At 45.9% G+C, this 16,405-nt stretch overlaps 1 protein-coding gene across 1 annotated transcript in view; it reads left to right on the forward strand.

Moving 5' to 3' along the window:
- The window catches only part of spred1 (sprouty related EVH1 domain containing 1), a 67,148-nt gene extending 50,743 nt beyond the window's left edge, over positions 1-16,405 (forward strand). The window contains exons 4-6 of the mRNA XM_055863512.1: positions 3,461-3,504; positions 11,674-11,838; positions 12,090-16,405. Coding sequence (XP_055719487.1) covers positions 3,461-3,504; positions 11,674-11,838; positions 12,090-12,785 — 905 coding nt within the window. The 3' untranslated portion in view covers positions 12,786-16,405. The remainder of the gene's footprint in view (positions 1-3,460; positions 3,505-11,673; positions 11,839-12,089) is intronic.

Genomic DNA, 16,405 nt, shown 5'->3' on the forward strand with positions numbered 1-16,405 from the left:
AGAGATGGGCTGAGGATAGGCTAGGTTACCATGGTTGTTGATGTGCTGAACCTGGGCTAGGCTAGATTAACCTGGTTGTTGGTGGGCAGAAGCTGGGCTAGGCAAACCTGGTTGTTGCTGGGCTAGGCTAACCTGGTTACAGATGGGCTGAGGCTAGTGTAGGCCGGGCTAAGTGTTTGGAGATGGGCAGAGGGTAATACAGCAGCTTGGGGCTCTGATAAGAGTTTCCAGCAAAGGTAGTGCCAGAGGTAGCAAAGGCATCCAATTAGCAGGAGAGGCGCCAGCTCAGCAATGTGCCATCCAGCCTCCTGGCCTGTGTTAATCAAGACTAAAACCTGGCTTGGGCGCTATGGATACCTCCTCCACCTCCCGGCCCTGTAGACCTGGGGAGGAAACTGATGGGGTCTAACAACATGAAAAAGGCGCGCTAGCCTATACCAAAATGTGTATGTAACTCTAGCTCGGAATGTCTTAGGTACTGATAAACCAGTAGAAGTAACAGTCAATACTAGCCTATTAGCAGAATTATCATTGCTGTAAATTAGCACACATGCCCATGCCTTTGGTCTTGTCAGGAATGGGCTGTGTAATAAGAGTGCTGCCTGGCTCCCAGTGCCTGTTCTACTCTGCTCCTCTCCTCCCTGTATCCTCTGTTGTGTTCTGTCTTCCTCTGTATTCCTCCAGTGTTGTGTAATGCCTCCCCTCCACACAGGCAGGTTCCTCTGTATTCCTGTTGCATCGCTCTGCTGCCGGACTGCAGTGTGTGTGCTTCGAAGTGTGTGTGTGTGTGTTCTTTGTGTGTGTGTGTGTGTGTGTGTGTGTGTGTGTGTGTGTGTGTGTGTGTGTGTGTGTGTGTCAACCTTGCAGTCCTCTGTTGCCATGGCAACGGTGGGCACATGGTTCAGGCAGCTCCATGGCCCAGCACTGGCAGAGTCGTGCTGCAGAAAGTCTCTGTCTCAACGTGCTACAGACAGACGTTTAGCCAAGCCATCAATGTAAATAAGAATTTCTTCTTAATAGACACGCCTGGAAAAATTAAGGTTAGGGAAAAAATAACATTAACAATGGACAGAGACTGACACAGAAAGATACACGCACACTGTTGAATGCTCCCGCAGTTTTATTCTGCTACGTTTCCACCCGACAGTCTTCTTCTCTAAACTAGAGACGGAGAGACAGACAGATGCCTGGTTTCTCCTGCTACTTGCCTGGCTTGTTTTAAATGAGGTCTTGGTGATCCTAATTAAGTGAACTGGGAGTCTTAAAAGAGCCTCTTGATGCCGTAGGTACAGACAGTTTCCTCTTCGTCCGTCCCAGTGGAAAGGAGCTAATCTCTGTTTTCTACACTACTGCCAACATTTAACTTTGGACTAATTTTCTTTCCCCCAACATTTCAATCAAAGCTTGTTTTTAGACATGTTGTTGTTAAGAGTTGGGTACAAGTTCAACAGTACTATTACTTACACTGAATAAATATATAAACGCAACATGTAAAGTGTTTCATGAGCTAAAATAAAAGATCCCAGAAATGTTCCATACACACAAAAAGCTTATTTCCCTCAAATGTTGTGCACAAATTTGTTTACATCCCTGTTATTGAGCATTTATCTTTTGCCAAGATAATTCATCCACCTGAAAGGTGTGGCATATCAAGAAGCTGATTAAACAGCATGATCATTACACAGTTGCACCTTTTGCTGGGAACAAAAAAGGCCACTCTAAAATGTGCAGTTTTTCACAAAACAATACCACAAATGTCTCAAGTTTCGAGTGACTGTGCAATTGACATGCTGACTGCAGGTATGTCCACCAAAGCTGTTGCCTGAGAATTGAATGTCAATTTCTCTACCATAAGCCGCCTCCAGCATCACTTTAGAGAATTTGGCAGTACGTCCAACCGGCCTCACAACTGCAGACCACGTATAACCACACAAGCCCAGGACCTCCACATTCGGCTTCTTCACCTGCGGGATCGTCTGAGACCAGCCACCCGGACAGCTGATGAAACTGTGGGGCTTGCACAACCAAGTAATTTCTGCACAAACTGTCAAACTGTCTCAGGGAAGCTCATCTGCATGCTCAGTGTCCTCACCAGGATTTTGACCTGACTGCAGTTAGGTGTTGTAACTGACTTCAGTGGACAAATTCTCACCTTCGATGGCCATTTGCACGTTGTAGAAGTGTGCTCTTCACAGATGAATCCCGGTATCATCTGTACCGGGCAGATGGCAGACCACGTGTATGGCGTTGTGTGGGCGAGCGGTTTTCTGATGTCAACGTTGTGAAACAAGTGCGGTGGGGTGGCGGTGGGGTGGCGGTATGGGCAGGCATAAAACAATTGCATCTTATCGATGGCAATTTGAATGTACATAGCGACTGACGAGATCCGGAGGTCCATTGTTGTGCCATTCATCCGCTGCCATCACGTCATGTTTCAACATGATAATGCACGACCCCATGTCTCAAAAATCTGTACACAATTCCTGGAAGCTGAAAATGTCCCAGTCTTCCGTGGCCTGCATACTCACCAGACATGTCACCCATTGTACATGTTTGGGATGCTCTGGATCGACGCGTACTACATCGCGTTCCAGTTTCCTTCAATATCCAGCATCTTTGCACAGCAAAGAACAACATTCCACAGGCCACAATCAACAGCCTTATCAACTCTATGTGAAGGAGATGTGTAGCGCTGCATGAGGCAAATGGTGGTCACACCAGACACTGACTGGTTTTCTGATCTACGCCCCTACCTTTTTTGAAGGTATCTGTGACCAACAGATACCGGACAAGACAAATAGTTCCACATGCTCTCTGTGATAAAGAACCCCAGACAGATGTTCTTTGGCCTCTCGCCAGGCTGGGTAGTCAACATGGCCGAGAAGAAGATTCTGAAACCGACTGATGATACACTACTGCAATATTACAGTTCATAAATGATTCAAATGAACATGCTCTGTTGATGTACATACATGTTTTTTTTGTATTCCCAGTCGTGAAATCCATAGATTATGAATGAATTTATTTCAATTGAAATTGTTGCATGTTGCGATTTTATATTTTTGTTTAATGTAGTATTCTTATCATTAGTCTACTTTCTTTAAAATCGTCATGGCTTTTTATCCCCGACCCGAGTTCTACTTATACAAGCAGAGAGCAGATTTCATTAGGCCATGCGCCTTACTAACACAGAGTAGCTTTGATTTCCCCATTTAGCTGTGATGGTCTCTGCCTACCAAACTTCCCTCAATGGCTTCCCTCTTCCCATCTATCACCAGTGGCATGCTTGTGGGGATGTGTGACGTCTGGGGACTTGTAACATTTTAGGGACTTTTGATATAAAGGGACTTGGTGACGTGGGGATGTACAGTATGTTATGTGAACTGTCTGTTGTGTCTATGTAGCTACGTGCTGGAATTCTTATTGAATTTCTAACTTTAATCAATCTTCTCTTTTCCAGGCTGTCCTGCGTTTGGTGACTCGGACTCCCTGGATGGATTACAGGTGAGTCCAGGGACTAGGGTCCTCGTATATTCTCCATGTCTTTATTTGGTAGCACAACGGTTTTCTGTAGGACTGACCTGACTTCCCACCAGTCTAGTGTAATTCAGTTCTGTTTCCTGTGCTTGAATCAAGGACGCAGGGCCGAGGTAAATCTGAGCAGTGGCTGAACACGACACTCTATTCCAGTACTGCTTCAGGCCCTTCGTCTTCTCCTGACAGTTGTCTTTAGGATATGGGTCTGTTGTAACAGCCAGGGTCTTGCCTTACCTTTCATTGCTGGGGAGTTGTCGAGTGTGCCCACGGCTTAGGTGTGCATATCTGTCACCCGGTCAAAACTGATACCTGGGAACCAAGTTTCGTTAAAAAAAAGTCAACATGGTACTTTTCTCCAATTTGTCTTTGTGGGTTATCTGAAACCACTCGTATTTCCTCATCTATTGATAGATTGAGCTGTGCTCAGGTGTAGTGTGTTGGTAAGTTGATAAAGGAGTTGGCTCTCTTTGTCCTCCTCAGTATGAACTTTTACAAGCTACTGGTCCTGTTCGGCAGTGTAGATAGCAACGTTTTCTCAATCTCATCAACAGGGAGTGAAGGTAAAGACCTGCACACCCAAGCTGATTTTGCTTTAGATATGGAGTGTGCTGTAGGAACACAACACTGCTCCTTGCTCAAGTTTTGCTTATGAAACACCACAAGTAGACAAACCTATCAGATTTGTGACACGAAGGGCCAATGCGTTGTATTTGTGAAAGTATACATGACAAACTGAACCTCTTTACAAAAGGCATTGTTTCAGATGACCTGCTAAGCTAATGATTTAGTATCCCCTGCTGCTCTTTAATTCCCAGTATCTGGGGGTTTTGTGTCCACCAGTGACCTGGTGGCTGGGCTGCAATCACCTTTGACCCCACAGTATCTGTCCTGATTCACAGAGTGGAGTAGAGAAGGTCAGAGGGCGTGAGAGGAACGAGAGGATCTGTTCCTGTTCCTGTGGAGAGCAGCTTCCTCTTTAAGAAATCAGCCGTACAGGAAGTCCAATGACAGCTGTTGCCAGGCAGCGAAGGAGCCGGCGGGCGGCCGGTGGGTGGGTGGGAGGAGCAGGGGGGTTCAGTAAGTGAGCAACCGAGGGTGTCGCCATGGTAATTTGGCATCAGAGTGTTGCGGTCTGAGACCTGGGAATGGGCTACATGGGCGAGAAACTGTGAGGCTAGTCACACTCTCACACCAAGCCACGCAGCCAAAGAGATGGAGCTAACTAACGCTCGACTCAAATGCCACCACACGCTAGGCAAGTTTCCATTGACCCAGATTTATTTGACAAAAGCAATGTAAAAAAATACATTTAAAAAAATAATGTTTTTGCAGTATGTGTTATGGAAACGGCAGATACAGGAGAAACGATCTAAAGATCTACAACATTTTCATCCTTGCCGAATCATTTTGAAGGTACGCACGTGATGTCACCGCGTAACTATAAAGCTCCACTCCACATTTAGTTCTGTCTACTGCTTGCAAAAACATTTTTTAGTATAAAAATAATGTTTCTTTGCAGGACAAGGATTGTCCTGACTTTCAATAATGCCTGAATTGCTTCTCCTTGCTTTTCTGGTTGGCTGGAAAGTTTCACCATCCAATTATTTCAGCTCTACAGGAGTGCAAGTTTCACCAAGACATCAACCGTGGCGACACATTGGCACATGAGAATATGTCAAATATTAGTCAATTATGGCATTCTATCCATGCTGGCTTTCGCGGGCTACCTGAGACATGAAACTGATAGGTGGGAGGGCATATAGGCTGTTGCCAATTTATTCATGCGCAATTTGCCACTTCAATCACTGCATTTTTATTTGGCACTAGTTTTGTCATAATTTCCCCCCCGAAAATGTAAATGTTTTTGTAGGTGTGATGTCATTACGTCCAGCTGTTTTCATCGACACAAGATGGTTGAATGGAAACGCACCCTAGCAGGCAATTGTCACATCTATTTTCTACGCAAACTTTTTACAAGTTAAAAATAAATCACTGGACAAGTTCATGGAATCATATCTACTGTGTGATGTTAGCCTGCACCTCTTCATAACTGGACACGTTCATGGAATCATATCTACTGTGTGATGTTAGCCTGCACCTCTTCATAACTGGACACGTTCATGGAATCATATCTACTGTGTGATGTTAGCCTGCACCTCTTCATAACTGGACACGTTCATGGAATCATATCTACTGTGTGATGTTAGCCTGCACCTCTTCATAACTGGACACGTTCATGGAATCATATCTACTGTGTGATGTTAGCCTGCACCTCTTCATAACTGGACACGTTCATGGAATCATATCTACTGTGTGATGTTAGCCTGCACCTCTTCATAACTGGACACGTTCATGGAATCATATCTACTGTGTGATGTTAGCCTGCACCTCTTCATAACTGGACACGTTCATGGAATCATATCTACTGTGTGATGTTAGCCTGCACCTCTTCATAACTGGACATGTTTCAGCCATCACTATGTGCTCCATCCCAGAATTTAACTTGGAAGGCGAGAGCTGTGTGTGCGCAGACTAAGAAGGCCATAGAAATATGTTGGGTTTTGTTCAGTTCCATTTCTTCGTCGAAACTCTGACATTAATTGATTTAGCTGAAAGTGACCATGTGCTGTAGCCCAGCCAAGATCCATGAGACGAGTCACTTTGACACGGGAGGTAGGTCACTTTGACACGGGAGGTAGGGCGCTTTGACACGGGAGGTAGGTCACTTTGACACGGGAGGTAGGTCACTTTGACACGGGAGGTAGGTCACTTTGACACGGGAGGTAGGTCGCTTTGACACGGGAGGTAGGTCGCTTTGACACGGGAGGTAGGTCACTTTGACACGGGAGGTAGGTCACTTTGACACGGGAGGTAGGTCGCTTTGACACGGGAGGTAGGTCGCTTTGACACGGGAGGTAGGTCGCTTTGACACGGGAGGTAGGTCGCTTTGACACGGGAGGTAGGTCACTTTGACACGGGAGGTAGGTCACTTTGACACGGGAGGTAGGGCGCGTTGACACGGGAGGTAGGGCGCGTTGACACGGGAGGTAGGGCGCGTTGACACGGGAGGTAGGGCGCGTTGACACGGGAGGGAGGGCGCGTTGGCGCGGGAGGTAGGTCACTTTGACACGGGAGGTAGGGCGCGTTGGCACGGGAGGTAGGGCGCGTTGGCACGGGAGGTAGGGCGCGTTGGCACGGGAGGTAGGTCACTTTGACACGGGAGGTAGGGCGCGTTGACACGGGAGGTAGGGCGCGTTGGCACGGGAGGTAGGGCGCGTTGGCACGGGAGGTAGGGCGCGTTGGCACGGGAGGTAGGGCGCGTTGGCACGGGAGGTAGGGCGCGTTGGCACGGGAGGTAGGGCGCGTTGGCACGGGAGGTAGGGCGCGTTGGCACGGGAGGTAGGGCGCGTTGGCACGGGAGGTAGGGCGCGTTGGCACGGGAGGTAGGGCGCGTTGGCACGGGAGGTAGGGCGCGTTGGCACGGGAGGTAGGGCGCGTTGGCACGGGAGGTAGGGCGCGTTGACACGGGAGGTAGGGCGCGTTGACACGGGAGGTAGGGCACGTTGACACGGGAGGTTGGGCACTTTGGAGGCTTGTTTGGCCTTTTAATGGATTTAGCCTAGTCACTCTCTGTATGAGCTTGACGGGACTTGTAACATGTCTGCCATGTAGAGTGTTTTAGGATGTCTGGTTTTCCCATGATACTCTGAAACTCCGAGCATATGCAGACATCAATGGCCAACCAGGTCTCTTAGTATCTGGAACCTCTTAACCCCGGTCCAGATGTGTGTGTGTGTGTGTGTGTGTGTGTGTGTGTGTGTGTGTGTGTGTGTGTGTGTGTGTGTGTGTGTGTGTGTGTGTGTGTGTGTGTGTGTAAAATGCGTGGCTCTGTATCTTGTGTGTGCCTGTGTGTGGTGTAGGGCCCTCATCAGCCCACATCCTGCCCTCCCTCACCCCGACACCTCACACCCACCGCCAGTCTCTCTCACACACACACATACACAGTCGACACTGTCAACGGCTGACATACTGCAAAAATACCCCCCCCCCCCCCCCCGCCCACACACACTCTCATAGCCATTCACACACTTCATTGACAAGATGCTGCTGTCCTTGACTTAGCCTTTGCAGAACCTTGTTTAGATGCAACATTTGACAGATTTATGAAAAAGAAAGACCACATCTACTGCATGACCTCAGCTGAGGAGGATGGATGAGCCTTTCCTTATCTCAAATGGATGTAGAAGATAGGACTTGTGGGAGATGTAGTTTGTGTTTGCAGAGATTTTGATGCAGCCAAGTATTTGAGAGGAGGTGGGGTGATATAGTTCAAGAGAGATTAAAGAAGCAAACCCCAGTGGTGGGTGGTCAAACAGGGCATGTTTTAGTCAAGTAAGGTAGTTTGGTTGAGGCGAAAGCTTACAGAAGAGAAGCCCCTGTAGAATCAGTATAGAGCAGGGCTGAGCAGCGTTTACGAGGATTCATACTAGGAATGAGTCATCGTCTGTGACACTGAAGAACTCGTCATACATAATCCCACTCTCTCTCCTTCTGCTTCTCTCTCTAACACACATCTGAATGCTTTTTGCTTGGGATGTTTCACAATGAAATACTGTGTACCCGAGGACCCAGATATTTCAGAGGTCGTCATGCAGATGCCTGGACCTGTGACTCCTTATGAGTCGCTGATTCAACACACCCACAACATAGGCTACACACCTGTGCCTTATGGGGTTTCCAGAATGTGGAGCAGCCAAGCCCCTTCCCCCGTGTGTGCCTGGGAGGGTGGAAGCGCTTGAAGCTCTGATGTTGGTTCTGCGCCAGGTTGCTCCCCGCCATCTCCCCCTCAACATCTCTTGGGTCAGATCAGAACCAGATTGGCCCCCACGCATGCCTTTGAATGGTGGGGCTCAGCCCAGTGCTTTAAAAGGAAGCCCAAATCTGGTTCCCATTTCACTCCCCTAACACACACACACTCTCACACACACACACACTCTCACACACACTCTCACACACACTCTCACACACACTCTCACACACACTCTCACAGACACACACACACACACACACACACACACAGCTGTCATCTGTCTTTTTAAGTTATGGGCTGCATTTCTCCAGCTGGAGCTGGTTTATGACATTCTCTCGGCAGACTTGTTGGCCGTGCTCTCTGTCTCACACACACACACACACACACACACACACATACGTATACATATGCTCTCGTACACACACTTATTTTATCCTGTTCTGTTCTTTCTCTTCTTTCCACTCCTCTTCTTAGTTTGTCCTTCCTGCTCAGACGTCTAACACACTGGGTGTGTGTGACACAGTATTTTAGCATTCAGAGAAGCAGAGAGGAAACAAGACGCACACACTTTGTTGAGAGAGAGAGAGAGAGAGAGGCATCTCTTAGCAACCACAGGACAGTAATTACTGTAACAGCAGCTGGGCGCAAACCAGATTTCCGCTGTGCGTTAAAACACTGGCGTGGGCTACTTTACACAGTGCACTGACTAACCAGCAGCCTCCTCCACACGCAGGGAGAGAGAGAGAGCAAATAAAAATAAATAATAAATAAAGCAAATAAAGCAAATTAAATTGAATTGAATTGAGAGAGAGAGAGAGGGAGAGGGAGAGATGGACAAGCCTGGATGGAACCAGGGAGTGTATGCTTATGTGTGTGAGAATATGTATCTTTGTGTGACTGCGTGTAAGGTTGCGTACTATATGTGTGTGAGAATTTGTGTGTGTGTGTGTGCGTGCATGTTCTGGCATGTGCACAGATGGGAGCACCATGCTTGTGTGAGTGCTGAAATGTGCTGGCCATAAGGCCTCTCTCTGTCATGGCTGCCTATCCATCTCCTCTCCTCCATACCTTTCTTCCTCTCCTGCTGGGGTTGGGCTCATACTCCATTGTCACCTAACAGGTGTGTTTCTGAACATGTATGAATGTATTTGGTCTATATATATATGTGTGTGTGTGTGTGTGTGTTGCATAGTTATTAACAGTATTTGTCATTTTCAGTTGACTAGGAGCTGTCTGTGGATGATGCCGTTAATACCTTCTGAGACCCCCCCAAAACAATTTTTTTTTAAACTCCTTACACATTTAGCCTTAAAGAGGAGGGAATGTTTTACATTTTAATTTAGGAGATGCACTTATCCACAGTGACTTACATATATTTTGGTACTGGTCCCCGGTGGAAGTTGAACCCACAACCCTGGCGTTGCAAGCGCCATGCTCTACCTACTGAGCCACACGGGACTGCGAAACTGGCTACAGGGTTAGAAGTGGCTATGTGTTTATCAGGCCCATGTTTGTAGATCTCACAGCAATAAATATGCCTGTGGGAACACATGGGAGGCTGATAGGAACTCGGAGTTCTCAACAGACGGGGCTTGAGTCATCTCAGGCAGAAGCACAGGGAGAAATGTGGGCTCTGGCTGCCACCTAGTGGACATATGTGGAATTCATATAGTTAGGATATCAGTGGCATCTGTAGCTAATGTGAGTCAGTGTTATGCTTTGTATTTGGAAGTATAATAAAGACGCCTTGTATACGTTGGAATGTATGATGTGTTGAATAAAAACTCAGCAAAAAAAGAAACATCCTCTCACTGTCAACTGTGTTTATTTTCAGCAAACTTAACATGTGTAAATATTTGTATGAACATAAGATTCAACAACTGAGACATATAAACTGAACAAGTTCCACAGACATGTGACTAACAGAAATGGAATAATGTGTCCCTGAACAAAGGGGGGGTCAAAATCAAAAGTAACAGTCAGTATCTGGTGTGGCCACCAGCTGCATTAAGTACTGCAGTGCATCTCCTCCTCATGGACTGCACCAGATTTGCCAGTTCTTGCTGTGAGATGTTACCCCACTCTTCCACCAAGGCACCTGCAAGTTCCCGGACATTTCTGGGGGGGAATGGCTTTAGCCCTCATCCGCCGATCCAACAGGTCCCAGATGTGCTCAATGGGATTGAGATCCGGGCTCTTCGCTGGGCGTGGCAGAACACTGACATTCCTGTCTTGCAGGAAATCACGCACAGAACGAGCAGTATGGCTGGTGGCATTGTCATGCTGGAGGGTCATATCAGGATGAGCCTGCAGGAAGGGTATCACATGAGGGAGGAGGATGTCTTCCCTGTAACGCATAGCGTTGGAATTGCCTGTAATGACAAGCTCAGTCCCATGATGCTGTGACACCGCCCCAGACCATGATGGACCCTCCACCTCCAAATCGATCCCGCTCCAGAGTACAGGCCTCGGTGTAACGCTCATTCCTCCGACGATAAACGCGAATCCGACCATCACCCCTGGTGAGACAAAACCGTGACTCGTCAATGAAGAGCACTTTTTGCCAGTCCTGTCTGGTCCAGCGACGGTGGGTTTGTGCCCATAGGCGACGTTGTTGTCGGTGATGTCTGCTGAGGATCTGCCTTACAACAGGCCTACAAGCCCTCAGTCCAGCCTCTCTCAGCCTATTGCGGACAGTCTGAGCACTGATGGAGGGATTGTGCGTTCCTGGTGTAACTCGGGCAGTTGTTGCCATCCTGTACCTGTCCCGCAGGTGTGATGTTCGGAAGTACCAATCCTGTGCAGGTGTTGTTGCATGTGGTCTGCCACTGCGAGGACGATCCGCTGTCCGTCCTATCTCCCTGTAGCGCTGTCTTAGGCATCTCACAGTACGGACATTGCAATTTATTGCCCTGGCCATATCTGCAGTCCTCATGCCTCCTTGCAGCATGCCTAAGGCACGTTCACGCAGATGAGCAGCGACCCTGGGCATCTTTCTTTTGGTGTTTTTCAGAGTTAGTAGAAAGGCCTCTTTTAGTGTCCCAAGTTTTCATAACTTTGACCTTAATTGCCTACCATCTGAAAGCTGTTAGGGTCTTAACGACCGTTCCACAAGTGCATGTTCATTAATTGTTTATGGTTCATTGAACAAGCACGGGAAACAGTGTTTCAACCCTTTACAATGAAGATCTGTGAAGTTATTTGGATTTTTACGAATTATCTTTGAAAGACGGGCTCCTGAAAAGGGTCCGTTTCTTTTTTTTGCTGAGTTTAGAAGTTGATAGATGTGGCCGATGTCTGACTGGTTGTGTGTGGTTGTGTTGCAGCCCCTGTGTGAGGAGCCGCCCTCCATCTGTACACCCATGAAGGAGCCCTTCTCCCCCCTGAGTGTCCACAGTGTGGTGTCCACTGAGCCCTGCCGAGGCTGCTATGTCCGCGCTCAGCCTTTTGACGAGTTCCCCTCCAGCAACCGGCGCTACCTGCCTCCTCAGGTCAGTATCAAACGTCTCTAGACCCACACTATATTATTGTATATCATTAGCCCTTTATCACTGTTGGAGATTAAACCTAGTTAAGTATACTAATTCTGAAGCATTTTCTATTACATGACATGGAAGAACAGTAAAGATCAGTCAAGATGCATACTAAAATAAACTTCAATATATGCTGACAACATGCTAAAATGTCTGTTGTGCGCCCTCCTGAACTGAATAAACAATAATATAATAACTGTCTCCACTAGGTCTCCTTCAAGTCGACGCGCCACGTGAGCTTTCACATGGACGAGGAGGAGATCGTTAGGATCAACCCTCGTAAGGACGTTCTGATCCGCGGTTACGAGGACTACCGCCACCCCGTCATGTGGAAGCATGATGTGGAGCGAGAGGACCCTGACTTCCCCGCCTCCTTCCACAAACTGGACACCAAGAAGTGTGAGTACCTCTTCCCCGAGGGGCCGGGCATGGAGTCCCACTCGGGCCCTGGGAGTATGGGTATGGGCACAGGGCTAGGGCTGGGTAAAAACTCCTCCATCAAGACCCAGCCCTCGCCGCTGCTCAAGTCCAAAAAAGGGCGGCGGCGGCGGGAGGATGGTGAGCGTTCACGCTGTATCTACTGCCGGGAAATGTTCAACCATGAGGACAACCGACGGGGGCAGTGCCAGGACGCTCCAGACCCCATCAAGCAGTGCATCTATAAAGTCAGCTGTATGCTGTGTGCCGAGAGCATGCTCTACCACTGCATGTCCGACTCTGAGGGAGACTTCTCGGACCCGTGCTCGTGTGACACGGCCGACGAGCAGTTCTGCCTGCGCTGGCTGGCCCTGGTGGCGCTGTCCTTCATCGCTCCTTGTATGTGCTGCTACCTGCCGCTGAGAGCCTGCCACCACTGTGGGGAGGCCTGCCGATGCTGCGGGGGCAAGCACAAGGCCGCCGGGTGACCTGACTGAACTCTGACCCCCCTCACCCGGGACGACCTACCCACAACACAGCTAGCTAACACAGGAAAGCGGAAGCTTGTTTTTCCATTCACCTCTCAAAGGGGGGTGACATGTTGTTATAGAACCCTGGCTCTGGATGTCTTTTGGAGATGTTTGTGTCCTCCGACGCAGAGAGCAACGGAAGACCAACCTCGTGCTTTACGGGCTCTGAGTGTTAAGTTCAGGAGCTGAACGCGAGGAGAAGGCGTTGTGATTAACAGGCATGGTGATATTACTAAACACACACTCACACTCGTACATAATACACACAGGCAGGCCACCATGTCAGACTCTCTCTAGAAGTAATGTGTAACTTTATGAAGGAATATCAAACGACAACAAAAACAAAACAATTGTGCGGAAAGGTAACATACTTATTGTTCCAGTATGCTGAAAGGGATATTTTCTTGCTTTTTTGTGAATTTTTGTTTGGGTAACAGTGGCCTTCCCTTTGACTCGAGCATTGGCCGACAGTGTAATTATTAGACAAAGTGCACTAGAAATGTTTATCCCCCCCTTAAAGGTAGCCTTCACACAATTCTAATGGTACGTTAACGCCATTGTTACAGAGTCATTTAACAGTTCAGATATGTTGCTGTGGTGGATGTGTTTCCTTATTTTTCCTATTCATCAAATGTTGAACAAAAAAAGAACGTAACACCTTTATCTTTTGACGGGTACAGTATGACATAGCTTTTGACGTTCACCATAGATAATGTTAGAACTATTTCCTTGTTTTGGTAAGGCGATTTGGACCACTTATTTGCATTCCAACATAAAGGGATCGATTCCATGAGCAGAAGGGAAAACATGGTAATGGATTTTGCCATCCTCCATCCCCCCCAAAATGATTTTTCCAAGTCAAGAGTTAATGTTAACACTCCTTGAATCACCTTACACAAATGAGACCAATACTTCACAATTCCATGTACTTTACCAGATTTTCAATTTTGACTCAATCAAATGTTTGCTTCATGGTGAAACTGGTGTTTGTCTTTTTTTCTTGCTCATTTTATGTTTTGAATTTATAAAGCTGAAATTTTACTCAACCAGCAAGTTTTTACATGTAATTTTGGTGACTAAAATTAGGCTAGTTTGGGGAAAACGAAATGTTTTTGAATTAGTCGGCAACAAGAAATCACCAATTTAAAACTAAAATTTTGTGTGAGGAAAAACCCACCTTGAACGCACTGGTCTCCAAGCTTTGGTTACAGCACCATCTCCAAGTTTCAAAAGTACTGTATGTCTGTCCCCTTGTGGTTAAAGCATTTGTAAGAATGAGTCAAATGTACTGCTGTTATTAGGTCATTTTGCAGCTTGTTCACGGTAACTCCTAGAATACATAATTTAACATTGGCCCAGTCGTGAATTAATGGATGCATCGTTTTTTAAAGGTCACAGAAAGAAAGTACATTTGGCTATAGGTTATTATAGCATACGAGTATGATTGTTGCACAAGCACAGTGATCGTAGAAACTGTTATCTGTTTTGACTAGTTGTAACAAAACAGACTTTGTTGAAGCCTGATTGGTAGATATGAAGGTCCTTGTTCAAATCCGTATTTCACACAGAAGAACAATAGCCACGATAACAACCAATGAATAACTGTAGACAGACCCCCAGTTGTATTAATTTGATACTGCACCTCAAAAAGACAGTGGTATTGCTAATTCCACACAACAGCATCAACTGTTGATTTTAGACTGTCTGCCTGTGCACCTGAATAATGTTTGAGAACAAAGAGTCTTCTTTGATCATTTAGACCGAACTATCAAACTGATAGAAAATCGCCCTCCCAATTTGAAAAGCTTGTCATTACCGCCCTGTACCTTGGCCAGTAGATATGAACCCCATCCCTCGGCCCGCCACTCCTCGAGAAAAGGAAGTGGCAACTCGGTCTTGTCTCCAGACTGGACAGGGGCAGTCAACTTCTTCCAAATCCCACCCTTATGCCCCATGCTGGGCACTCTTTACTTTCTATGCAAACTCTTGACCATGGGAAACGTATAGACCTCTCTCCACACTGAGTCAGTGACAGGACACTTTAATAATGCTATATAGATGTTACCCAGGTACCAAAATCCAAATGCCTGTAAATAAGTAACACTATATTTAAATACCTGATAATAATCCCGTTTAGTTTTTTGGAAATGAAGATAGAGCTGTATTTATCACTGCTGTCAGCATATACTGTAGCTTCAATTGACAGCATTATGTACATAGGTCACCTTGTAGTATTATTTCACATTGAAAAGTAGAGTGCGTTGATGATTGAAATGACTATTGCGCGTTGAATAGAGTTTCTTTCTAGTTTTGTACCGAGGAAGGAAGGCTAGAGTGCTAACATGTCAAAGTAGTGGCAGTCCACTTATTTTTAAAAGGTTTATATATAAAGCTGCTAGATACAATCACTCATTTTATTGTGTTGGGAGGGAGAGAGAAAATCTGCTCTGAAAGACTGTTAAAACAATATCTAGTTCTCTGACAGCATATAACCATGACCACGAGTGTGTGTTCTTGTGTGTTAGGTGTATGTGTGTGCGTGTGTTCACCCGTTTCGGTTTGTTTGTCCATTTTCATTTTGTTCTCATCCCATATTGTAATTTGGATTGCCCTGCATATTGCAAGCTGAACCAAGGTTTGATGAACCTGATTTAAAAACTTGCTGGCTGAGAAGCAAAATGTAGGATGTACATTTCTACAAGTTTAGCTGAGAGATACTGAAATAGCCTGTTTCATTCTGCATTAACCAGCACAGTGCAACTCGCTATCATGTACTGTATTATATATGCAACATGTCTGTCTGCTTTAATATATTTTTTTACCTGTCAGTTAACTTTGCATATGTAAGACTTCAGTTTTTAACCACTGCTGCTAGTCTTATTATTCTTTCTTTCAATCTTAAAGTTTGGATATCTTTGGAATGCATACAAATGTACATTCTCGACTTTGTCTAGGTTAAAATGAAATGCCTATATAAACTTGTTTCTTCAGTGTATTGCTTAAAAAGGTTACTTTTCACAGCAGTTGAGTGGTTACTTTTACATTTTCCAATGCTTTGGTGCACTGATGTGTGTAGGCTTTTTTCTTCTTATGGCGCTTGATGATGTAACATTTCTGTGATTAGTTCTAAATAGTGGAAAACATTTGTGTTTTGAAAATTGCAGTAAAAATGATACTCTAATTCTTCTGTAAACACTGCCTGTTTATTTTCTTTCTCGTGCATCTTTTCTTTCATTTTCTTAGTGCCATTGGCTTCACACCCTGACAACCTCGAAAAAAGTGCCTCACGTCCATCATAGTTTCCATCTAAAACTTAACAGCTCTTGTTCTGGTTATATTGGTTTATATTTGTCTAGGTATTTCTATCATGGTTTGAAAATTCCAAGTATATGATGTAAAATGTATAGTTCAATAACTCATGTCATAGTTGTATTTTCTTCATACAGATGTAGCTTGTTACTTTTCATAAATATATCATGTAAATATGCATACATATGTTTGTAACTGTTTTTGTTACATCATACACTTGTAATTTGACATATCAAATAACATTATCATAATAAAATGGTGAGTTTTAA

This window comes from Salvelinus fontinalis, chromosome 15 (assembly GCF_029448725.1).
Source record: "Salvelinus fontinalis isolate EN_2023a chromosome 15, ASM2944872v1, whole genome shotgun sequence".
NCBI lineage: Eukaryota > Metazoa > Chordata > Actinopteri > Salmoniformes > Salmonidae > Salvelinus > Salvelinus fontinalis.